The sequence below is a fragment of the Podarcis cretensis genome (assembly GCF_951804945.1).
Source record: "Podarcis cretensis genome assembly, chromosome: 16".
Classification (NCBI taxonomy): domain Eukaryota; kingdom Metazoa; phylum Chordata; class Lepidosauria; order Squamata; family Lacertidae; genus Podarcis; species Podarcis cretensis.
This window is the reverse complement of record NC_137186.1, coordinates 13,425,271-13,449,938: the sequence shown is the minus strand read 5'-3', so window position 1 is coordinate 13,449,938 and position 24,668 is coordinate 13,425,271. Positions and strand designations below refer to the sequence as shown.

The window sequence follows — 24,668 nt, the reverse complement described above, 5'->3', positions numbered from 1 at the left end:
GATTCTCTAGCAACTGGTATTCAGAAGCTTAAGTGCCTCCAATAGAGGAGGAACGGAGCCACCATGGCTATTAATGGCAACTGATAGCCTTGTATCCTCCAGCTATTTGTCTGGACAAAAGTTATTTGTGAGTGCAGATTCTATAGCTGAACTACTAGGTGAAGAAGTACTTTAGAAGTCCCCCACTTGAAAGCAAAGTGGCAGGAGGCAACACATGAATCCTTTGGTGTAGTTAGCAAACTACACTTCACAGGATTATTTGGGGGAAGTCGTGACTATAAAAAATGGTACAATACTTTTCAAAATGTATGGTGTAAATGGGGCCTTAATGTATGCAAGATTGAGGCTTCCCAGAGGTTGTGATTGTTGCATGTCAGTTTTCCCACTCTATATGGTCGTCTTAAGAGGGATTTATAATGCCACTGCAAGCCGCTTCTCCAGTCTGACCTGACAGATGCTACCAAAAGGGTTTAGCACTGGGAGCCGTGCCTATAGATTGAGTGACAGGGCTGCTCCCTTTCTTTCAATCTGGTGGTAGAAGTACAGAGGCCTGGCCTATATGTATCAAACCACCAGGATATAAATTTGGCTATTTCTGTGCTGTTTACACTAAGATGTCCACAAAGAGAACATGGATCCAAGTTGACTTTGTCCCTTGTTTTCTTTTTCTTTTTTTGGGGGGGGGAGGATTGGAGGAAAGAGGATACAGTGGTACCTCGGGTTACATACGCTTCAGGTTACGTACGCTTCAGGTTACAGACTCCGCTAACCCAGAAATAGTGCTTCAGGGTAAGAACTTTGATTCAGGATGAGAACAGAAATCGGGCTCCAGCGGCGCAGCAGCAGCAGGAGGCCCCATTAGCTAAAGTGGTACTTCAGGTTAAGAACAGTTTCAGGTTAAGAACGGATCTCCGGAACGAATTAAGTACTTAACCCGAGGTACCACTGTACTTCAAAAGAAAAAGGAAAAAGTACATTCACCTGCTACATTTTTTAAAATACCGAACTGCTTCCCCTTGTTAGGGTGTTTGTCTGGTGTGTGTGTTTTGAATATAAACAATTGCTCTGATTGTTAATAACCCCCTTTTCCTTTCTACCAAAACCCAGTCCTACTCCCATCCCACTTAACTCACAACCCCAAGAAAAAGTTAAATGGGAAAAAGGAGAGAAAGTGGATACAGAAGACTTAAAGGACTGACAGTGTTGATACAGAGAGAATCAGACTGCCAGTCTCTGAAAAAGCCCAAGCAGACCTGCCAAATTACTTGAAACTTCTCAATATTTTATTAAGGGTTGTATTCAACAAAGACTGGAAATTAGCAGACCTGTTAGGCTGCATTCATTAATGGCAATGAGTCCACTCTGTGTAGTACTAACACTGGATACAACTTTTAGTCTATACCACCACCACCCTTCGCTGTTTGAGCCAACATGTGTGTGACCGATTGCTCAGCCTCAAGACCAATAGGCAACTTCCAGCATTGCAACACCATGTGCTTGGCTGCTAGTGTGGCTCTCAGCAACTAACATCTCCAAGCAAATGACATGCCCAGCACTCTGACAGGTCTATCCCAATCACACATACAAAAAAATCTATGTACAAGGTGTGTCAAGGACCATATAGAACTTAAACTAAGCTTTGTCTCCAAAAGGGGAGAGACCATGCACTGTAAAGATGACAGACCAAGATAGTTTCACCCTTTTGTCAGAGGTGGCAAAGAAGCAGCATGTGCAATGCCATCACCCCTGTTCTATTACATGCTGTCTTTCGGGGTGGAGGGGATTTGCAGGGAAGGAGGCATATTGAAGTTTATGGCAAAATGGCAGATTTCCACACACTGGTCTTGTTCCAAATGCAGGAGGATTCCTTAGTCAGTAACTCATTCTCCATTATCCAGATAGTCTTGAACAAGACACAGCAGGCCAGTAGAGCTGAGGAACCTGAATAAAGCTTGTAGGCCAACCCAGGACTTTGACTAAATTCAGAGCAGGGATCTGGGTAAGACTCATTGTGCATTTGAGAACTGTAGTTGTTCCAGCAAAATGAACACACAGGCCAAGCTGAGATTCTTGCAGCCTTCTCTTATGGTCTTTTCCTCCTGCTTTGTAGTCAGTCAAGATCAGGGTGGAAAACCATTGACTTTCCCAGATATTGCGGCATTATAACTCCCATCAGCCCTAGTAAGCACAGCCAACAGCAGGGGATGATGGGAGCTATAGTTCCGCAGCACCTGGTCTAGATGATGTCCACTGGTACCCTTCTGATCCTGGGACTTTAAAACAAATGCCCATGTCACCATCAACACTGAAATCCTTTCATGGGGAAAGGCATGACTCTGATTAAAATCCAATTAAAAATCCAATCAATGGTTTCACACCAATTAAAGTTCTTGTTTTAAAAGGCATTCAAAGCCTTTCAGGTACTTAGCTATCAGACTTTGGCATTTCCTAACAAGGTTAACACACAGCTTCCCCACTGTGTCTATTGACTCACACAAGTTGTTAGCATGTGCCAGTTATTTACACCTTTAGTGGGGCCTTTCTTCCAAGCTTATTTATCCTGCTAGATGTTGGCACCAGATTCAAGGCCCTAATGGAGACAATTTAGGCATGCAAACAGTAACTCTTCCTGGACTTTTTATCACTTCAGATCATGGCTTGGGGAAAACTTTATGAAGGAGTTCTCCTCCTGCATGAAATGAAACCTTCCAATGCCCATAGAAATCAAGTGCATCAAGGAGAAGGGTTTCAGCCTTGCCATCTCCAACCAGTGCTGGCTTTTTTCAAGCAGGGAACATTTGATGATGGGGTGATGGGGACACACCTGCAGTCAGAAGTGGCATAGTATGGGGCAGGCAGTACAACATACTGTCTGTGCAGTAAACTCAGTCCAGTCTAATCAAAGTCATGTGGGTGCTGTTTGTGGTTGATGCTGCATTGAGGGGAAAAGGCGCTCTGCAAATGCTTATCGTCACTTAATAAAACATTGGTTCTTAAGGGACTCAAGGTGGTGCCCTCCAGACATTTTGGACTACAACTCTCATCGGCCACAGACAGCATGGCCAGTCAGGAAATATGGGAATTGTACTCCAGAACATCAGGAGGGCACTACGTTGGCTACCTTTGCCCCTACTCTAGTATTACAAGAACCCTGTGGAGGCAGGCCGAGCTAAGACAGAGTGAATTGGTCCAAGATCGCTTGCTGAGTGGGGATTAGAACTTTGCAACATCCCACATCTGCTATACCATGCTGGCTTTCCATATATAAATGAGTTTGCACTTTATATACCCTAGGGTTGAAACCCTGGATTTGAAGACATATTCCGGAGCTAAGCCCTGGTTTTGAATTAAATGCTAACTTGGTAGTCAGGGAGGGAGGGAGGGAAACTAACTGCATGGCAGGGGTGCTAGGCTCCCCCTGCATCTTTTCACCTTGAGACCAAAACAAAAAAACAAGACTATAAATAAAATTAAAACATTCCATCTGCAGGTTCCAAAAGCCTAACCGCAGGACAGCCTAGCACCAACCACCCCTGCGAACCATGGCGACCACCTCACCCACAGCCGCTGTGGTGACAGCCACCGTGGTGACAACAGCAGCTGCCATGGACTTGCGTGACTGGCTGTTCCTCTGCTACGGCCTGGTTGCCTTCCTGAGCGAAGTGATTGACAGCACCACCTGCCCATCTGTTTGCCGCTGCGACAACGGCTTCATTTATTGCAATGACCGGGGCCTGACCTCCATCCCAGCTGACATCCCGGATGATGCCACCACCCTATACTTGCAGAACAATCAGATCAACAATGCCGGCATCCCCTCCACCTTGAAGAAAAAGCTAAATGTTCAGGTTGTACAACCGGGGAACTTTATTTTTGGAAAGAGGGTGGCTGATCTTCATTAATGAGCTGAGGCTGAATGTGGCTTGACCCAACTTTTTCTCCCCTTCAGAATTCTTAAATAGTAGCTGTAGAAATCTTTGGTTTATGAAACTCAGTGGTAGACCATCAGCTTTGCATGCAGAAGGTCCACAGTGGAATCTCCAGTAGGGCTAGGAGAGACTCCTGTCTCCAACCCTCATCAGCTGCTGCCAGTCAATATAGACAATATTGCACTTGGTGGGCCAATGATCTGGCCTCATAAAAGGCAGCTTCCTATGTTCCTAAAGGTGAGGCCCAGCCCATGAAATATTAATAGCAGACTTATAGATGCCTGCTGAAAATGTTTGTGTTTTGACTGGCCTATCCTGAAGTGATTTGATTGCATCTGTTTTTAAATTTTATTGTTTTTAATTATTTTTAAATGTATTTTTTTATTTAAAAAATGGCTCTGGTTCAATGTTTTTCATCTTCAGTTAAACGGATATCAAGGAGCAGAGGCCAATAAATACCTCTAATTTGTCCAAGGCCTTAAAGTGCCACTGCTAACAGGAATACACCAGAATTGGGAGTTGTTGGACTCCCATCAGCCCCAGCCAAAATGGTTAGGGTTGATGGCAGTTGTATTCCAGAAATATCAGGAAGGTCACAGGTTCCCCGCTCCTAAATTATGTAATGTTGGGCTAGATGCACCAGTGGTCTGACCCCATGAAAGGCAGGTTCCCACAGTGCCCAATTGGTCCAGGTCCCTAGACTTTGGAGAAAATGTGTGGGGCTAGAGATTAAACTTTTTCTTTTTCTTTTTTATTTTGAGTAGATACACCCAAATCCATGTTGGAATTCAAAATATGTTCACATTTTAGATTCCATGTGGATTTTTGGTTTTGAGAAGGGTTCTGGGGTATGTTTAGCAGCATACTTTGATTTTTAGCACAGGGTTGGAATTTACACACTAGGTTTGAAGCTCAAGTTCCCTCGCCTGTTTAATGCCAAGTCCTATTTTTTAAAAAATGTAATAATTTAAATACCTTTTCCTTGTGGTAAGTTCATGATTTCTAGGCTGATGACAGGCATTTTAATATGGACTAACTGGAACCCAAATTGCTCAGGTTTGAGGAAGTGTTAAATGCAGCTTTTAAAAAAACAAAAACTTGCACACCATTTCCATTCTCTACTTCTGCCCTGTTGAATTTCCTCTTAATTCAATTCCCATCAGGTCATCTACCTCTATGAAAATGACCTGGATGAGTTCCCCATCAATCTGCCCCGTTCGTTGCGGGAACTTCACCTTCAGGACAACAACGTCCGAACCATCGCCCGAGACTCCCTGGCGCGCATCCCTCTCCTGGAGAAGCTGCACCTGGACGACAACTCCGTCTCCACTGTCAGCATCGAAGACGATGCCTTTGCGGACAGCACACGCCTCAAGTTGCTCTTCCTCTCTCGCAACCACCTCAGCAGCATCCCCTCTGGCCTGCCCCGCACCCTGGAGGAACTGAGGCTGGACGACAACCGCATATCCACCATCCCCCTCCATGCCTTCAAGGGGCTGATCAGCTTGCGGCGCCTGGTGCTAGATGGCAACCTCTTGGCCAACCAGCGCATTGCAGACGACACCTTCAGCCGCCTCCAGAACCTCAGCGAGCTCTCGCTGGTGCGCAACTCTCTGGCAGCCCCACCTCTTAACCTGCCCAGTGCTCATCTGCAAAAGCTGTACCTCCAAGACAATGCCATCAGCCACATCCCCTACAACACCCTTTCCAAGATGAGGGAACTGGAGAAGCTGGACCTGTCCAACAACAACCTGACCACTCTGCCCAAGGGTCTCTTTGATGACCTTGACAGTCTCTCCCAGCTCCTGCTGAGGAACAACCCCTGGTACTGTGGCTGTAACCTCATGTGGTTGAGGGACTGGGTCAAGGCCCGGGCTGCTGTGGTGAATGTGAGAGGGCTGATGTGCCAAGGCCCCGATAAGGTCAGAGGCATGGCCATCAAGGACATCACCAATGAGATGGATGAGTGCTTTGACGTGGGCCCGCAGAGCAATTCGGGAGTGGTGGTGGCAGCCAAGACGACTGCCAGCAATGCTGCTGTCACAACCCCACAGGGCTCCCTTTTCACCCTCAAGGCCAAGAGGCCTGGCATCCAACTGCCAGATTCCAATGTTGACTACCCAATGGCCACCGGCGCTGGAGCCAAAGCACTGATTCTGAACGTCAAGCCGCTAACCGCTGACAGCATCCGCATCAGCTGGAAGGCAATGCTCCCGGCAGCCTCTTTCCGCCTGAGCTGGTTGCGCCTGGGCCACAGCCCAGCCGTGGGCTCCATCACAGAGACCCTGGTACAAGGCGACAAGACAGAGTACTTGTTGACAGCCCTGGAGCCCAAGTCCACCTATATCATCTGCATGGTCACCATGGAGACGGGCAGCACCTATGTGCCTGATGAGACCCCAGTGTGTGCCAAGGCCGAGACGGCAGACATGTACAGCCCCACCACCACCCTCAACCATGAGCAAAACATGGACCCAATGGCTGGGCTGCCATTGGCAGGGATCATTGGCGGGGCGGTGTCCTTGGTCTTCCTCTTCCTAGTCTTGGCTGCCATCTGCTGGTATGTCCACCGGACGGGAGAGCTGCTGACACGGGAGCGAGGCAGTCGGAAGAAAGATGACTATGTGGAGTCGGGCACCAAGAAGGACAACTCCATCCTGGAAATCAGAGGCCCCGGGTTGCAGATGCTTCCAATCAACCCGCACCGGGCAAAGGAGGAGTACGTCATCCATACCATATTCCCATCCAATGGAACCAGTCTTTACAAAAGCACCCACACCATCGGCTACGGCACAACCCGTGGGTACAGAGACGGTGGAATTCCAGACATAGACTACTCGTATACATGATGTAGAATCCCCTCCCTCCTCCCACATACATCCCTCCTGATCCCCTCAACTGCCCAACCACTTCTCTGTTTTTACCCCCCCCTCCCTATCCACACACACAAACACGTACACCAAGGTTTTGTTTTTTTTTGCCAATGTGGAAAAAAAAGGCAAAACACAAAAACTATTTTCCAAGCAGAACCAGGTGGAACAAAAGGGGAGGGGAAGAAAGTTTTACAAAAAAAAGAAAAAAGAAAAAGCAAACAAAAACAAAGCCTATTTTGTAGAAAACCAACAAAAACACACACAAAAGTTTTTAAAAAAGTAGACATGGAGTGGAGCAAAGACATAATTTATATTTAATATACCAGATTAAAAAAATACATAAACATACAACTCAGACCATCAAGGAACATTGGGTTGTTGTTGGGTCCCACCCCTCCCCCTGAGGGGGCAGGGGGAAGACCTGGAAGAAGGGAAGGGGGAAAGTGAAAATGAAAAACAAAAATGCTACCTGTTTTATCTTTCTTCCTGTATAAATCCTCTATTTTGTTCAGGAGTTAGATTATAAAAAAACATCAAAATGTCTTTCCTGGCGGCTAAACTGTTGACTGCATAGGGGGGGAGGGGGCCCGTGTGAATCTGCTTCCATTTCTCCTTTTGCATTCCATAACTCTGCTTTCCTTACAGGTTCCAAATTTGTCATGCAAAGTTGAGCAACAGCCACTACCACAACAAAATAAGCATTGGCAATATATATATATCTTTCTGGAGTTCTGAAACAAGACCCTAACCCCAAACCTGCCCCTTCCACACCTGACTCAAGTTTCCCCTCAGCCCCTTTCTGCAAGACTCAGAATCCATGAACTTTGTTCTTCTGCTCAACACAGACTGATCATAAGAGAAATCTCTGTTTGGTTACCTCCTCACCCATCTATCCTTTGGGACAATCATTCAAGAATATTCTCTTTGTAGGAATAACTGCAACTCGTAGCTCTTTGTCTTTTTAGCAAAAAGAAAGAAAATAGAAAGAAAGAAACTGACATGGAAATGGGAGATGGGCCAGCGTCTTCCAACTCGCAAGATGTTCCTTCCAAGGTGGGGGCTCTGGAAATCCTAAATGAATCTCAGGTTCACATTTAGAGTGTGAATGGTTTTTGAGATGTTAAGGAAAGACGAGAAAAGCAGGATTTTGGTTCAAGTCCTTTTCTTTTGCATCAACTCAGAAAATGACCAGCTAGGCCTTTTTCAACAGCTCATCACTAAGATGGTTGAGGGTTTCTGTTGGTCTCCTACTGTATGCAATTATTTTTTGCCTCCTCCCTGATGGGATAAGGTTTGAGCGTCCAACTGACAATCTATAAATTTTTGCAGGTGTTGGGCACAGTGGCAGGCCCTTGAGGCCACATCCAATTCCCTGCCAGGTGTTTATGATTATTTGGCAATCCAAAGCAAGGGGCAAAAGCAGGTGGAGTACTGAGCCCCTGGCAAATGGCCACCACATGTGGTTGGTGGCCTGCCTTCACGTTGGCCAATGTGGATATCTGAACAGCCCCATGTTGGAATTTGGTTCTTCCCCTGCCCAAGAGCAGATTCAAAAGTTGCAGAGGTGTTAGTATAAGAGATTCTCCTGCTCAAATCAGGAGGCTTAAAGGAAATTCAAACCCACATCCACCCTGTGTTTGAACACCTAAAGTTTTGCCACTTGCTATAGTTGAGCCAGTATGACAACCTGCATGTCTGCCTGACTGAGTTTTTCAGATCTTGTGAATTGCTGGGAGGATGAGAGACAAGAAAGGGGCTGTGAAATGAGCAGTAATGCACGTATCCCGAGTCTGTGTGAGGCTCCTGGATCTGATCCCCAGTATTGCTGGTGGTGCACTTTCAGGAAAAGGGCTGGGAAAGTTTGGAGAAACTTGGGGAGGTGCATCTTTGAATCTGGTTGATGGACCACTGGTCTGAATTCATAGGAGAGAGCTTTGCTGTTCCACATGATGGTCAGGTTTGCACATGTTTGTCCCCCCAAAAGTGCAGATGTAGATTAAAGAGGCTCACAAGACTTTTGGGATGGATGGGTGTGGTGAGGAACTGGGTCACATCCATCTAAGTCCCAACTAACAGTAGAGTGGGTCCACTCAAAGAATGACTTAGGTGGATACAACCCGTTACTTAGCTGGAAAGTGTCACAAAGCAAGGAAGGGGAGGGGGAAACAGATGGAGGATAAGTCCATCAAGAACTATTAAGCATGATAGTTGTGTGGAACCTCCATTTGTAAAGGTAGCATATCTTATGAGCGCCAGAGGCTAAGCACAAAATGTGCTTCTCAAAAGCATTGGGCTGGCCACCATTTGAATGAGGATGCTGAGTGAGATGAACCTTAGCTCTGGTTCAGCAAAGATTTTTGGAAATAGGGCCCCATTGAAGAAGTTTCCCCCTTATGGGAGCCCTTTTAATTTACATCTTGCCATTAATATTTACATCTTAATTTACATCTTGCCATTAATATTTAAGTATTTCTTCAAGTCCTGAGAGAAAATACTCTCCCCACATATCACTGGATGGGCAATTCTGTAGCACCAGGCAAAGGGGATATACTTCCCTCCTCAATAAATTCACTCCAGGAAAGAAAAGCCCCCAACATAAGCCCTAGGCCAGGGTTGGAACAACTTCATACCAAATGTCGCCCAGCAGTTACATAAAGTGACCTGCCAGGGTCTTGAACCCAACACCACCTTCGCACCCATTTTTATAGTCCAAAGTAGGCAGCAAAAATGATAATTTAAAAGTTCCTTGTGGGCCACCATAAACAGCCAGGAGACTGTGTTTCAAGTAACTGCATTGTGTTACTTAAGCACCCACAGTACAGTACCTTTGGAAGGCAAGAGAATGTGAGGGGGACATAACCAGTTGGATCCACCTCTGGTGGGCCTCTTGCCCCTCCCCCCCCCCCCGCCCCCCAGATCCAGCAGTGACCAGTTGCCACTGTTTGACTTGCTGGGTTGCAAGTTGTGCGGGCCTGACCTCTAGTTAGGTTTGGGTAGAATTTAAAGCATTCCCCCACTCCAAGATCCTGATCTTGACAAGCAAAACAAACTCATGGAGGAAAGTAATTAGAAGTCACTTTAGGTGTCATTCGACATGCAGCTTCTCTCTTTTTGCACGCCTTCTGCTGTGTACAAGAATGTGCAGTGTTTCAACCCCTTAATTTCTGCAAATGGCAATAAATGGGATTAGCTGGCTAACTGGAGAGCAAGGCAATAAACACGCCATTAGAGGTATCTTTCAGTGGGATTCCTTCTCCTGGCCAGCGGGGCTCTCTGACAGCCCGGCATTCCTTAATAGCAACAATAACTGTTCAGGGGAGGAAAAAATGCATTTGAAGGGGCTTGTGACAAAACAAAGTGACTGAGGAAGCAGGGTGGGCAATGAACACTCAGAAAAGGGAAAACATTAAAAGCCTGGCCAATTAGCAGAATGGCATTTGTGTCCATCAACTCCCGCAATGAGCAACGCATCCCTCTCTAGGTTGCAGTTCCCCTCTAGATTTACCAATTTATCCCACAGTGCCTTTGGCTTAACGGACTTTTGCACCGTCTTCTAACACAGTCCTTATTGGCACTTCCTGTATCACATTGAAATTGTTTTCTGCTCTAAAACTGCCAGTGCTATGCACAGAAAACCAGGGATAGAGGTGTGCTCCTATCATAATGGCCTATAGCAGGCTTACATTTAATACCAGATGTTCCAGCGGTGCAAGATTCTAGTCCCCATCTATTGCTATGTATAGCAATATACATGTCACAGGTTAGGAAATAGAGTGAGATAAGGCACTTTCCTAATACGTCCAAGGAAGCCTGTGGGGGTTTTTTTCAGTTTCATAAAGCTCTAGTGCTTATCTGTGTTGGGAGCTCAAATTTAGAAGAATCCGGACTTTTTTTATATATACTGCAGATCTATGTATGATGTACATGGTAAAAGTTCAAGGCAAATACTGCTTCTCTAGGGGTATTTCCAGACGTGTTTATTGTGACGTTGGTGCTCCTCACACATGCAGAAGTTTTTTTCCCCTTGCAGCATCTGTACAGTGTAATTTGCCTCAAAATCCCAGATCATTTTACCCCACCCCACCCCCATTTAATCTGGATTTACTCTTTCCAGGGAAAATATTAAGTGTTTTTTTTATTTAAAAAACTTGCAAATGATCAGTTTGCAAATTAAGACCACATCTGGAAGCAACCTAGGTTGCAGTCTAGCAACCCCAGATAGTGTATTGTTCCATCTTAATCTGTGTAAGGTGCCTTGAAAATATTTTAAATAGGGTGGATACCTTAACTGGGAGAAAGAACTAGATGAAGTGTTGTGGAAACACAGGCAAGGGATTTCACCATGCCAAGCTAGACGTGTACTAAAAAAACCTCCCACAGTTCTTCTTGGGTGTAAAATTAGAGCGTGCCTTCCATCAGTCTCTTTAAAGCAAATAAACCAACTGCAACGGAGCACTGTCTTCTTAGCTTTCTGATTGAAATGGAAAGCTGGTGTGCCCAAAGTTGGTTTTAGTGTAGTGCGTCTGGTGTGGTCACGCTGGGCACTGTGTTGCAGGAACAATGCTGTAGAATGGAGTGGGAGAGGCTGAATTTTAGCATCACACAGGGCATTGCTGAAATTTGGCAGCCCCAAGTCTGCCACTGGTTTGCCTGCCCACGAGTAAGCCTAGTTAACAAGGGGACACCTTGTCATGTATTTCCAAGCAACAGAGTGGTACCCTGCCCCTCAGGTAACCTCACTATTCCTGTGCAGAGCTTTGCACAAGGCAGTTGTGCCAAGATCAGCACAGAAGCAAAGAGGAACTGTCCTAGATTGAAGAAGGGGAAGTGATGCAAAATAAAAAAAGGGAGAGAGAGAAAAGGAATGCAACAAGAAACAAGGACGACACCATTAATCTCTTGGAAAACAGCAAAATGTCAGGCAACTCAGGCAGGACCTAATGGAGAGCACAGGCGGGCAGTAATAAAGGCTAGGTGGGAGAAGTCACAATTCTGGAACAGATCAAGTGCCCCAAGAGAGGGGAACCTGTGCCCTTCCCCCTGTAAGGAAAAAAAAATGCTGTTAAGACTCCAAATCCTATCAGCCCCACCCAGAATGACCTAGTGGTCAGGGATGGTGGGAATCCAGCAGCATCTGGAGGGCCATGGTTTCACTATCTGTAGTCCAAAGAGACAGGTGCTCACAGCTCCAATTCTGTAATCACAGATACTCTGCATAAAATGCATGCACACCTCTCTCTCTAGCTATATATCCCAACCCTTGGTTCTCAGTATGCAAATTTATGCAGCTCATTAGCAGCACACTGAAATAACCAGTGGGGGGGAACAAGCCGTCCACGGAAGTCATTTTGGAAAGAAGCAGTGGGTGGGTGGGTAGCTTGTTTCTTTCCTATTAAACACCATCAACAAGGAAAACGCAAACAACAAAAATTACAAAAGAGTGCTCCAGGCCAGCTAATGTTTATATGCTAAACATCACTTTACACAATCCGGGCCTTGGACCCAACGTGTCAGTCTCGCCTCCCGTGAAGTGTAATTTTATTAAGTGTTTAACTCTATATACAGTACTTAACAAACAGAGCTAATGTGAGCAGGCTCTTGGGGAGGATGCATTTAGCACAATGCAAAAAAAAAAAAAAAACCACCTTAAAAACCTGCCTCTCCCTGCTGCTCATTAATTCAGGTGATTCGAGGGTTGTTTGGTGTGCGCCATTGCTGGCACTCATGCAGAGTTTACAGTAACAAGCAATTTGCAGCTCAGCTTGCAAAGTTTTCATTTAGGAGAGCGAGCTTTTTAAAAAAGAAAGAAAAAAGAGAGTGAGCAAGAGAGGGCAGGGGTGGGAAACAAGAAAAGAAAGCAGCACTCAAGTTTGGCTTCCCAACCCAACCTACCCACTCCCCGGAATGTGGCAACAGATAGGTCTTAAGGACATGAGGATGGGAGGTCTCAGATTTTCAAAGAGGGTTCCTCAGGGATGTTGCGGCTGGAACCTGAACTTGATTCAGTTTGCATCTAAAGGCAAACCTACCTAATTAGCACTTTTCTGAAACAATATGTGAACTGAAAAATAGGCATACTTCAGAATGTGCACTTCTCCAAAAAATTTGCAATGCAGTTCTCCAGCCAAGTAATGTGTACAAAAAGGCCCACTGTGTGCCTAAAGATGTACAGTATGTATTAGTGAAAACATGCTAAAATGCATTATGTTAGGGGGAATCGCTTTGTAAAACTCTGAATATTAGGGGAAATTGCACACCCAAATGATGATATTAAGAGAAGTGTTGATGAATTTTCATTAGGGCTATTTAAAAGGAAAAAAAGAACCACAAACATGATGTGGAAATTAGGAGAACTGAAGTTAAGATTGGAAACGAGAAAATAATAGAAAGCACTACTATACTGGCTGATCCACTAATGCCTACTGTATATTAGATTCTAGCCCATTTGCTTTTTGTTGGGCAGGGCAGATATCTGGGAAATGGAGACTGAAAAAATAATCTGAAAGCGAATGCAAGCGCATTGATCCACCAGCACTGTTTTTTTGCCACCAGTGTGGGATGCATTCCGATGCATGTTCCCATCTGCAATAAATTAGCATGCATGTCCCCCATCACAATAATAAGCATTCATTTGGATATCTGCTTTGTCACTGAGAGAAAACCTAAGAACCCTGCATGCACATAAGTTGCTCAGAAAAGCAAAGCGGTATCAGAAACAAATCACAGACCTTCCATAGAGCATGCAGAAGAAAAGGGGGAAACTCTGGGGTGTATCCAACTAAGTTTTACTTAGAGTAGGCCCAATGAGATTAATAAACCTACGTTAGCCATGTTCAGCGACTTCAGGGGGTCTACTGTGAGTCAGACAACAATTGGATAAAACTGTCTTTGGAAATAAGAGAGGTTTTGCTGTCCCTTAAGTAAAACCAAGGCATTCTGTCTGCAGAGGGAAAATAGTTAAAGCTGACAGCAGCACACAAAAGAGGCTGAGAAAGCCAGTCTGGTCAAGGGGGCCCATGGCACAACTTCCAATCCATCGTCCCTGCAAGGCAGCATTACCCATCAAGCAGACTCAGCTATTTGTTCTGTCCATCCCATCTAACTTGACAGCTGCCTTGGGCTCTCCACTTCCTCAGTGGAAGAACACTTAACTATTCTGCAAGTGAGGTGTGTGTGCGTACACACATATACACACAGAGAGAGCTTTTGTCCTGAAAACCCTTGCTCTTAATTCCACTTCCCTCTTTATTCTACTGCTCTCCTATCCCAGATAGAAATAGACAAATCTGTCACTTTCAGTTCTCCAAGTTTCTTACTTTTCCAATTTTAAATTCAGTCCACATTTCCATCAAAATTTCTGGATTTATTTTTTTAAGTCCTCGTGAGAATTCATCAGCGTTATATTGTGATTTTTTTCTATTTTTTCCTATTTTTGTGTGCAGTTTTGACTTACACATTTTTGCAAAGAAATGTTCCTTAATATAATGCATTTTGTATGTTATTTTCACTAATATATGAATTTTTATGTACATTTTACCCCTGTATATGCATTTTTGTACTTGGCTGGAGAACTGCATCATCAAATTCAGAGAAGTATGAATTTCAAAGGATGGCTGTGTTTGGTTTGCACTGTTTTTCAAAAAGTGTGAATTCAACATGGTTTACTTTTAAATATGAACCGAATCATGTTTTCTTCCACATTCCTAATCCAGACATGTTTTGGAAATCACTGAATCTGAAGGAAGCTATGTTCTTTTTGGCCTCCATTTTTCCTTTCCTCCAAAAGCAATTTTGCTCTCCATTTACTGGCCACTCCTAGTCTAACCTTCAGTATTTCAGGCCTATATCTAGTCTCAATATGCATCACAGGACCCGCCTTTTTTCTCCTTTTCTCTACGTCCATATTTTCCCTCCAAAGTCTTTTTAAACAGAAAGAGGAAAGATTCTTGATATGACAGGGATGCACAAAGGACTAAAGACTCGCCTCCCACCCTTTGTAAAAGGGTATGTAGGAAGTGTTGCCAAGTAACAGATTTTGCCTGAGATCCACCATATGATATCCTACAGGCATGCAATCACAACAATCTTAAGAATCCCACCTAACCTAAGAAGTAGAGCAAAGGGGCTCCCTAAACTTTGACCTGGTATAAAGAATTGCCATTTCTAGTCCATCCTGTGACTTTTTCTAATCCTTTGTAACACAAGATTTCCACTTTGCAGGAGTGTGTATATTTGAAGTGACCATCCTCCAATCCTGAGTGCTTTGAATAGGCAGACATGTCTCAAGATTAATCCAGTTAATATTGGCAAACATGAGACAGGTACCAACCTGCCACCCCTAAGATAATCCTTGCAATTGCATGCATCTGTCACTAAGTTGGCATGTCAAACACACTGCTAACAAGAGGTAGCACCAGTGGAAGCTTCTCCATTAGAACAAAAGTGGCAGTGCTCCACTAACCTCAGTTTGCACTCCTATCTACATGTCTGCATATTTACTTACAACCAGCCCAGGGGGCAGCCCTCACCTGCCATATTCCTCCTCCTCAGCCTCAGTATTGCCCTTGCAGAACTCAGCAGGGAAGAGAATGGGGGCAAAACTAGACTTAGTGGGTTCTGCCTGTCATTGGCTCTGGCTCCCCCTACTGTTGGGCTCCCCACCTCATGCCCTATCAGTTCTGATGGGTACCAGCCACCATTCTACTTTGGTGTGTAGGCTGAAAACAGAAGGAATTCATGTGCAACCTATTTGATACATCAAGTCAGATCACTGCTCCATCTATCCCAGTATCGCCTAGAGACAAAAATGTTACCGTTTCTTTAAAGGTAAAAGTGGGAAACTGATCATAATACTGGAATAGTTTCAAATGGCAACATGGCAGAAGGTGGGGAGTTGGTGCAATGCATTGTGGGATTTTGTTTTTCCTGGGTCAAAGAGGCCTCGCACTTTTGTTTCCCTGGCTTGTTATTTGCTTTACATTCAGAATTAATGTACAAGTTCATTATATGCTACCCACAAATGTTTTGGGGTCACCCTCAAGAGGCAGGTGGTACTGGGGTACACTGAGAGCCGACAGTGTTAAACATTTGCCTGCTCTTGCCATTTTGTCAGGTTGGGAAAATTATAGCAGTGTGAATATTCAGGCACTGGGTGTGTTCTCTAGCTTCCCTGGGAAAGGAACTAGGCCTGGTTCAACATTTCCCAAGGTGCACACACAGCCCAGCCCTGATCATTCCAATCTGCAACATCTATGACATCCTCGGACATATTCTATACATGTCCGATGGGTGCTAAAATCATTTCCCTGAGGGGAGGAGGCAATGAGGAAGAGGTCAGGACCTTAGTGGAAGGAACCCAACCAACAGGGATCTGGAAGCTGGATTGGCTTGAAGGAACTCAACACCTGTGTTGATTTTAGAGAGATAGAAGCCCAGTGCTGGGTTCCTGGTGGCTAAGGCAGGATAGAAGTGGAAAGCAAGTGTTTACGCGCAATGATCCTGGCTTCCTCGCAACAGGTCGCAGTTGGTCTGATATGGAAGAAGGTGTATAGACTATGGGATTGCTCTCTTATCAGAAGGCCAGGCTGGTTGTTATCTGGAGCCAGGGAAAACTTGGTGCAACAGAGGAAAGAGGGACAGTTCCATGCCTCCTCCTCCCTCTTCTTTGGCTGCCTGGTCTAAGCTGGAAAAAATCCCACAATCTGGATCTACAGATGATGCTGGCATCTGACAGCATTCAAGCATCACCAGCCAGTTCTGAAAGCTTGCACGTGCGCACAAGCAGAAGACAAGGCTAACTGTGAAATCTGAATCTCTGAGATGGTGTGTCCCCAACCTGCTTTCTTCTTAATTTTGTCTTAACAATGGCTGGGTTCCAGGCCAACAGCTCCCTCCCACCATCTTGCCAGAGGGCAACTGAGCTCTCTTTAACAACAAGCAAAAACACCAGGCGGCCTCCAACAAACTGGAAAGAAAATGACCTGCTTCCACTGTTCCTGTTGCCCACATGTATGTGTGTGGCTTTTTGTTTTGTTTTTTAAATAGAATGGCAAAAATGTCTGCCAGTAATGGATTATGTGGTAGGATTGAAATCATCGATCAGTGCCGGGGGTGAAAGGCCAAGGTAGGAGAGGAGATACACCATTGGCCATGGTCCTACAATGAGCACTGGGGGTGTGGAGAGAAAAAAAACTCATTGCACTGCAATTTCCCCCAACTGTTAAGGAAGACCTTTGCAAAAACTGGCTAGGATCAAGCTGGTCTATGTTGGTTGAAAGACAATGTCAAACAAGACAAGCATCTTTCTGCTCATCAGCCACTTCTTTTGGTCCAACTACCTGCTACACCCGTTCCTTTGCTTCTGCTGAGCTGCTTGTGGGCGAATCCCCACCCTAGACTCTCCGCCAAAATAATAAGGGTGTTTCTCCTCCCCCCGTTTCCCCCTTTTTCGTCTTCAGAGAAACCAAAGTGCACTCCTTTGGCCTCCTTCTCGTTTTAGGTGCCTTGAAAAATTTTCAAAATGTTTCAAAAAATGAATGTGTCGCAAGTTCCCTTAGTCCCTTTTTTGTTTTTTGTTTTTCATAGAAAAACAAAAGCATTTTAAAAGTACAAGTTTAAAAAAATGATAATTATAAAAACAAAAAAAAATCTTTCCTTGCCCTTTCTTGGAATAAAATAGAAAAGATTTAACTTTGATAGCAGTCTTGGTGGTGTCACTTGGTGCTGGTGCTGGTGGTGGACTCATGAAACACACTAGACACAAATGTAAAGGGAAATTTGGGAGGATGGACAGATCATGTGGGATAGAAAAGGGGGAGCTGATAGTTCCTAGAAGCAGAGTGTCAGCCAGGTATATCGAAAGCAAATGAATGTACTTATTCTTCTAAAGAAACTGCAGAAATCAGCAACAATGGGCAAGGTTTATCTACACAAATCAAGGTTCAGAAATTGATTGCCCAGGGTTAACTCTGAAATTTAAAAAAATGAAGCCTACAACTTGGTTCAAGTAATCACATGGATATTTGTTGATTGAAATTTGTGTGTGAGTAAGCACAGTTATTTCCAAAGCAAGCAAGCATGTTTTCTGGTTTTTTAGATGATTAACACAATTATGCCACAACAGTCATCATCTTACAAGGTATCATAGCCTGTATGGGTTACAGGAGAGAATCTACCTCGTAGAACGGTGCTTCCTAACTGTGATTTTTATAAGTGCTTATATGAAAAATTTGGGAAAGACTGGGAAAGATTGAGGGCACAAGGCGAAGGGGACGACAGAGGACAAGATGGTTGGACAGTGTTCTTGAAGCTACAAACATGAGTCTGACCAAATGGCGGGAGGCAGTGGAAGACAGGAGTGCCTGGCGTGCTCTGGTCCATGGGGTCACGAAGAGTCGGACACGACTAAACGACTAAACAACAACAAATATGAAAAATGTGCATTTTTTTTTTCAAAAAAAGAAAAAGAAATCTGCTGCCCAATTAACGGGGACACCTTTTTCACTAGTTATAATTTTGAATCCAGTTAGAGAGCAAATCATATATTGTGCACACTTCCCTGGAAGTAAGTTCCATTGAACTCAATTAAATCTCTAATTAAATCTCATGGCTAAATCAGATCTGATTCTGCCAGTCTTCCTTCCTGTTTCCCTAGAGAAGTGGTTTTCAACCAGTGTGCCGTAGCACCTTGGGGTGCCTTGAATGATGGTCAACAGTGCCATGGGCAACACTGGCCTCTGTCCCTCTTTCCTTCCCTCCCTCCTCTGATGCCCTCATGTCTCTGCCTCCCAAAGGCTGGCACAGCTGTTTATTGCAGCAGCCCTGGCTAAAAGCTCCACAGGCGAATGGTGCCTTTGGAAGGCACTTCTCTTTGGGGCAGGGGCAGCTCAGAGACCAGAGGTGGCGGCAGTTGCTACCCAGAGGACTCCCAAGGAGAGGGAAGAGGAGAGGAAGCTGACGGAACACTCCACAAGGGAGGGTGTTTGAAAAAGGGTGAGAGGCTGCCCGCTCTGCAGGCAAGGGGTGACGTAACTGGGCTCCTGAGCCCCACAAGAGTGCCGCAGAAAGTATGTAGTTGGTTAAGGAAGCAGTAGACTTAAAAAGGTTGAAAACCTCTGCCTTAGAGCAAGGGTAAGGAACTGAATCTGACTGGCAGGTCCAAACCTTATTTTCTCCCACCCACTCCTGGGCCAACTTTGACAAGTGTTGTGGCTCTCCACCTCTCAGTCACCTGATGGCACACTTTGCAAGTGCTGATGGTCAGCTGATTGGTGGTGCATGAAAAGTGTCGGGCTTTGAAGGAACCATCATCTGTTGTTTTTGTTGTTTGCAAAGCCCTCTGCCTTCTCCCAATTGCAGACTCCCTAAATGCAGCCAATCCTAACTGTCAGGAAGCCCCAATCTCAAAGGAAAAGCAGGAGCTCACCTGAAGTTCCCAACTGTTCCTTTAGACTCATTCCCTTTTGGTCCGATTCTTTTTTAATACATTACAACTTGGACCCATTTGCCCATTTCTCCTCTTGTTGTTTTGTAGGGACATACCACTGCCATTAATTTTATAATCTCCAATTACTCCCATATTTTTCCTAATTACCGGTAGTTCAACTTTGGAGGGGAGGAGGACAGCATTCAGTGTCTTTGCAATGTTACAATATATACAAATCTGTAATTGGTGTACTGTAACATTACTCTCCTATCCTTGCATGTAGTTCAACAAACATGGGTCTGTTTCCACTTGACTCAAACATTTCCTTAAGCATTCACACTAACATTTGGCAGTATGACTGCGCTTTTTCAGACTCATGCCCTTACCTGATATCACATATAGTGTGGCTTGTGGGAAACAACCTTGCAGGGCAAATTGACAGAATGGAGAAGAAAGTTAAACTGGAGGGACTAGCTTGGCTGAATTAGACCCACTGTGCTAAAACAATCCAAGCAGGAAATTGGGGGCAAGTGATTGATTGATTGATTGATTGATTGATTGATTGATTGATTTCTCACATTTATATATCACCTTTTCTCCAACAAACCCAGGGTGTCAGACATAGGGATTTATTTATTTTTTAAAAAATCACTTTTAAAAACACTTTTAATTTACAAAAGACTTTTATATAAGACACCCAACTACAACAATTATTTAAGCAATATTGTTTTCAACTGAAAACATGAGTAAGAAAATGATAGGAGGAGGAGAAGGACAGGGGTGGGTGTGAGTCACATACAGATATAAATATAATTCAGGTCATGACCCAGTAACAGCTTCAGATGACAATTTTAGGGTTGCAACCTTAAAAACCCATTATTATTAACGGTATTATTTCAGTTTATGAGTTGCTTGACATGTATGGAGCCCCCATGCGATTTACAAAATTTGAAAACATAAATCATGGCATAAATTCAGGAAAAATAATACAGTACAATAAAAGCCTTACAATAACCTGTAAAACAAGCATCAGCAAAGACATCAGCAGTAAAGCACACCATCAAAAGCAGCAATTGTTAGAATGCATATTTTCTTCAAAGGATTTTTTATTTGCAAATATAACAAAAAGGAAAAGAAGCCTTAAATTTATTTATCTATTTGCATTAAATTTATATACCGCTTGACTGTAAGGAAAAAAATTGCGCAAAGCAGATTTGCTGTAGCAGTCCTTGTTTACCACCACTGAAAGCAAGCAAAAGCTCGGCTAGCCTCTGTCATCTTGTGAATTTCAAACTTTTTATTTATGATACAGCCTACCATTGCTGAAGGCTTCCAGAAACTCTTGGGAAAGCTTAGCATGCATAAAATTACAGACACAAAATATTTTAAAATCCATCAATCTACAAAAATTCATAAATACAGTCATCCTCAATTAATCAGGAAAAACAGTTATTGGGGGGGGGGAGGCGAATTATTTTTAACACAAGTGCTTCCCAAAACTGCAAACAGCAGTCACCACCTTAAAAGAGGTCTTTCCCCTTAACCCCATGAGGTGGGTTAGGCAGAGAGGTGGTGACTTGGCTCAGCATCATCCAGTGAGCTTCATGGCTGGGGGTGGAACTGTACCTGGGTCTCTCTGTTCCAAATCAAACATTCTAGCCAGAGCTCTCCTAGTAATGCAGGAAGTATCCACCACAAGGCCTAGTGCACAGTGAGGAATCTCTGGCCAGGGGGCCAAGTGTGACTTTTCAGGCCTCTCCATCTGGCCCTTGGGACTCTCCCCAGGCGACCCCCCCCCCACTGCCTCCATTTCACACCATTCTTTTTGCCTGGCTGGAATGTGCCCTTGACCTCTGATAATGACTCATCTTTGCCTGTGTTGAAATTAGCCTGTTTTACAAAGGGAACATTTACATTATTTGCTCTGCCCACGTTTGCCTCTGGTTCTGCCCGCCCCTGGCATGTGAGCCCCAGAAGGCTGCCCAGAAGGCACTGCAGCCCTCAGGCTGAAAAAGGTTCCTCACGCCTGGCATGGCGGAAAGTTAGTGGCTGGTAGCAGGCTTCATCTCATTCTTCCCTCCTGTTTTTACAGGATGAAAAGAGAAGTCTGAGGCACAAAGTAAACTCATACTGAAGACATTTTTAGATAAATGAGCAAAACAATAATGAGGGAACTTGATTCTCCAGAAGTAGCGATGAAATTTGGCTCCGTCCAGGTCACAACATTGCGGCCTGCAGAATAGTTCACCAAAGGGCAGAGCTGCTTAACCTTTCTTTTTCTCAAAGATATCTTAGGCCAGAGATGAGGGCCTCACCCTCTCTGGGCAAGCTTCCAGGGGCTGCATGCCACTGATGGACAAGACCAGAGGCCAGCCTGTAAGGAGCAACACACGTGCATTTCACTTTTGTACAGTATCTACACCTACTCATACACCCCCCTCTTTCCTCCATTCCAGAGTTGCCATGTTTCAAAAAGTGAAAATCCGGACACAAAAGTTGTTGAGCTTTCTTCGCAAAATGACAACAACAAAAAATGTTTTGGGGCTATTTTTCAGGAAATTCAGGGGGAAAAACAATACTTCTGACATGGGTTGCCATATGTCCGCATTTTCCCGAACATCTCCACAATTTCCATCCAGATGCTGCTTCCGACTGCAGTATTCTGGGTATGGCCGGGAAATTCCGGACGTATGGCAACCCTATTAGGAAAGTAGGAGGCAGTGTTCAAAAATACATTCCAGCCAGGAAAAAACGCTCAGGATATGAAGCAGACAGAGGAAAGGGTGTGGCTTGGAGACAGATCCAAGAACCAGATAGACAGGTGTTTGTCCCCAGGCCTGAGGTTCCCCACATTGACTTAGGCTAAAGACAAACCAAAGATTGATATAAAATGGAATAGGGTGGACAAAGCCACCATTGCCTTTGATGCACACAGACACCATTGTTTTGTTCTGTTATCCTGTTGGCTATCGTCAAACCTCTGCAGTAGGAATGGACAGGTAGGTGTCAGGCTAGCAGAATGTACTTCTTTTGTTACTCGAACGCAAAGGCCCACCAACCAGAGCCAGGTCATGGCGCAAAATGAGCTACGGCAGCTTGAATGAACTCACTCAGGGGAAAGAGCCAATTGCCTACTTCTGCACTGCATGAGCCACATACTGGCCTGCCAATATGCATGCAAATCTACCTCTGAGTCACTATGGATCAGGGGTTCTAATGGCCTAAAGCTGGGGTGCAGAAATGCAAGCTTGGCTGCTGCTGCTGCTGCTGCTGCTGCTGCTGCTGCTGCTGCTGCTTGGATTCAAACCACATACTCCATCTGTGGTTTGACTCCAGAGCCATTTTGAAGGCACACTTTCAGCACAAATCAGCCCATCTTCAAAGCAGAGAGCTGTAACTACTGATGAGGTGTTCAGTCACTACAGAGACCTCCTTTGAACTTTAGCAGTTGATGTCATTATGATGCCTGGAGATTGAACAAGGGGGAAAAGTTGATTCATGGGGATTGGGGAATCCCACTGGTCAGAACCTTTTCCTTACCCAGGTGTAGACAGAAACCAGTAGTCTGGCTTGCTATAAGGCATCCTTTTGGAGAACAGCTAACAGTACAAATCAGGCTCCTTTTTGAGCCCTGTTTTGATGTATATATTAATAATGCTTAGTATTTATTTAACAAAGTGTCTTGTGGCTCCTTAATGACTAACCAAATTGATTATGGCACAAGCTTTCAAAATAAATTACTTAGGCCATAATAAATTTGTCAGTCTTCTAAAGTACAACAATACTCTTTGCTGTTTTTGCTAAAACAGGGTCGCCCCTCTGGAAGTAGCACTTACACTGGGCTTTTGAGTGTTTTAAGTGTTTCATGTGCCATTATATTGTATTCATTACAACAAGCATGCTGGGTAGATCAGTAATATTATCCCCGAGCTGCAGGTGCAGGGGCTAAGGTTTCTGAGAATACAGTAGTACCTCGGGTTACATAAGCTTCAGGTTACCTATGCTTCAGGTTACAGACTCCGCTAACCCAGAAATAGTACCTCAGGTTAAGAACATTGCTTCAGGATGAGAACAGAAATCGTGCTCCGGTGGCGCGGCAGCAGCAGGAGGCTCTATTAGCTAAAGTGGTGCTTCAGGTTAAGAACAGTTTCAGGTTAAGAACAGCCCTCTGGAATGAATTAAATACTTAACCTGAGGTACCACTGTATGTGCCTTAGGCCATCTAGAGCTGGGGCTGAGCTGACAAAAGATTGATAAATTGCTGAATGATCTGCAATAGACTGGCAAGGGTATACCTATTAAAATACGGTACAAATTTAAACTATGGTATTCCCACAAGAGGCAGCGATAGTCGTTGGGGGTAGTTCGTGGCTATTTTCCACCTCCACTGTTAGAGGCAGGATGCCTCTGAATACAAAAACAGGAGATTCTATGTGTCAAGTCTGCCCATGCCTGATCTGAAGAGTTCAAGACAGAGGGGAGATGGAAACTGGGGGCTTGCTGATCCGTAACTGAGTGGCTTAGCCCAGCTCTCGCACCATATGGACTGCATCATGTTCTCCTGATGAAATGGAGACAAAGGGGATGAGATTTGTTTGGCTTGCATGATACTGCAAACCTACCTAATCTGTACTTCTTGAACCACCACATGAACTGCAGGGCAATTATAGTTTAAAATTCACACTTCCCCTACATTTTGCAAAATACATACCAAAAAGGTGTATCTTAGGGGAAATGACATGCACACAAAAATGCATGCACTTGGAAAACTAATGTACAAAAAAGTAAACTAGGGAAGATACCTTGCAGAAATGCATACAGAAGGAGAAATGCACACTTAAGACATATATAAATTTGTCCATGGACTTAAAAAAGGAAAAAGATTCACAAACCAATGCAGCAATGGGTTGAACTCTACGTATAAGACTGGGGGAAAAATGAGTTAAATGAGAGAAACCGAAATTGATAGATTCATCCACCCCTCCTCTTTCCCTCCTACAACACAAACGCCCTCCCTTGCACACTCCACAGTCACCCCCAGGCTAGTCTGCTTGCCTGCCGGCCTATCATACTCCCTGGGGGAGGGGAAATTATTTTCTGTCACTTGTAATAGTGGTTTCTGCTAAATTTAACATAAAACCAGAGCTCATTACTTCTGCATTAGACGGGCTCCGGCGTCTGCCTGCAGGTTAATGGATTTCTCCTGGGGATAGAGGTGCCATTTTTCAGCCAGCGGTTACGACAGGGTGGCAGGCAGTAAAGTGTTGGCCTTGTAAAGGCAGGTCTGGGGTTTGGAAACTTGTGAGGTCCCCAACAAGGCCAGAAGGCACAGCTAGGGTTAAAAAAAAAGGAACTAGCGAGAGAGATATGGGGGGGAAGGATCAAAGCTCCCCTCCACCCACCAAACATTCAAGCCTGGGAGGAAAGACACACTCACACATA

General features: G+C 44.6%; 2 protein-coding genes and 1 long non-coding RNA gene across 7 annotated transcripts in view; 1 reads left to right on the top strand and 2 right to left on the bottom strand.

The window, feature by feature from the left end:
• The window catches only part of FLRT1 (fibronectin leucine rich transmembrane protein 1), a 159,461-nt gene extending 152,116 nt beyond the window's left edge, over nucleotides 1-7,345 (top strand). For all 3 annotated transcript variants that reach the window (XM_079958068.1, XM_079958067.1, XM_079958066.1), the window contains 2 exons: nucleotides 3,491-3,848; nucleotides 5,093-7,345. In XM_079958068.1, the coding sequence (XP_079814194.1) occupies nucleotides 3,543-3,848; nucleotides 5,093-6,778 (1,992 nt within the window). In that variant the 5' untranslated portion in view covers nucleotides 3,491-3,542 and the 3' untranslated portion in view covers nucleotides 6,779-7,345. The remainder of the gene's footprint in view (nucleotides 1-3,490; nucleotides 3,849-5,092) is intronic.
• The window catches only part of MACROD1 (mono-ADP ribosylhydrolase 1), a 321,478-nt gene that overhangs the window by 266,580 nt on the left and 30,230 nt on the right, over nucleotides 1-24,668 (bottom strand). The gene's annotated exons all lie outside the window — the stretch shown is intronic.
• LOC307205845 lies at nucleotides 12,610-17,931 on the bottom strand. Its single transcript, XR_013834109.1, has 2 exons — nucleotides 14,700-17,931; nucleotides 12,610-14,649 (listed from the first exon to the last, which is right to left on the bottom strand). It is a non-coding gene; the product is annotated as an uncharacterized lncRNA (long non-coding RNA).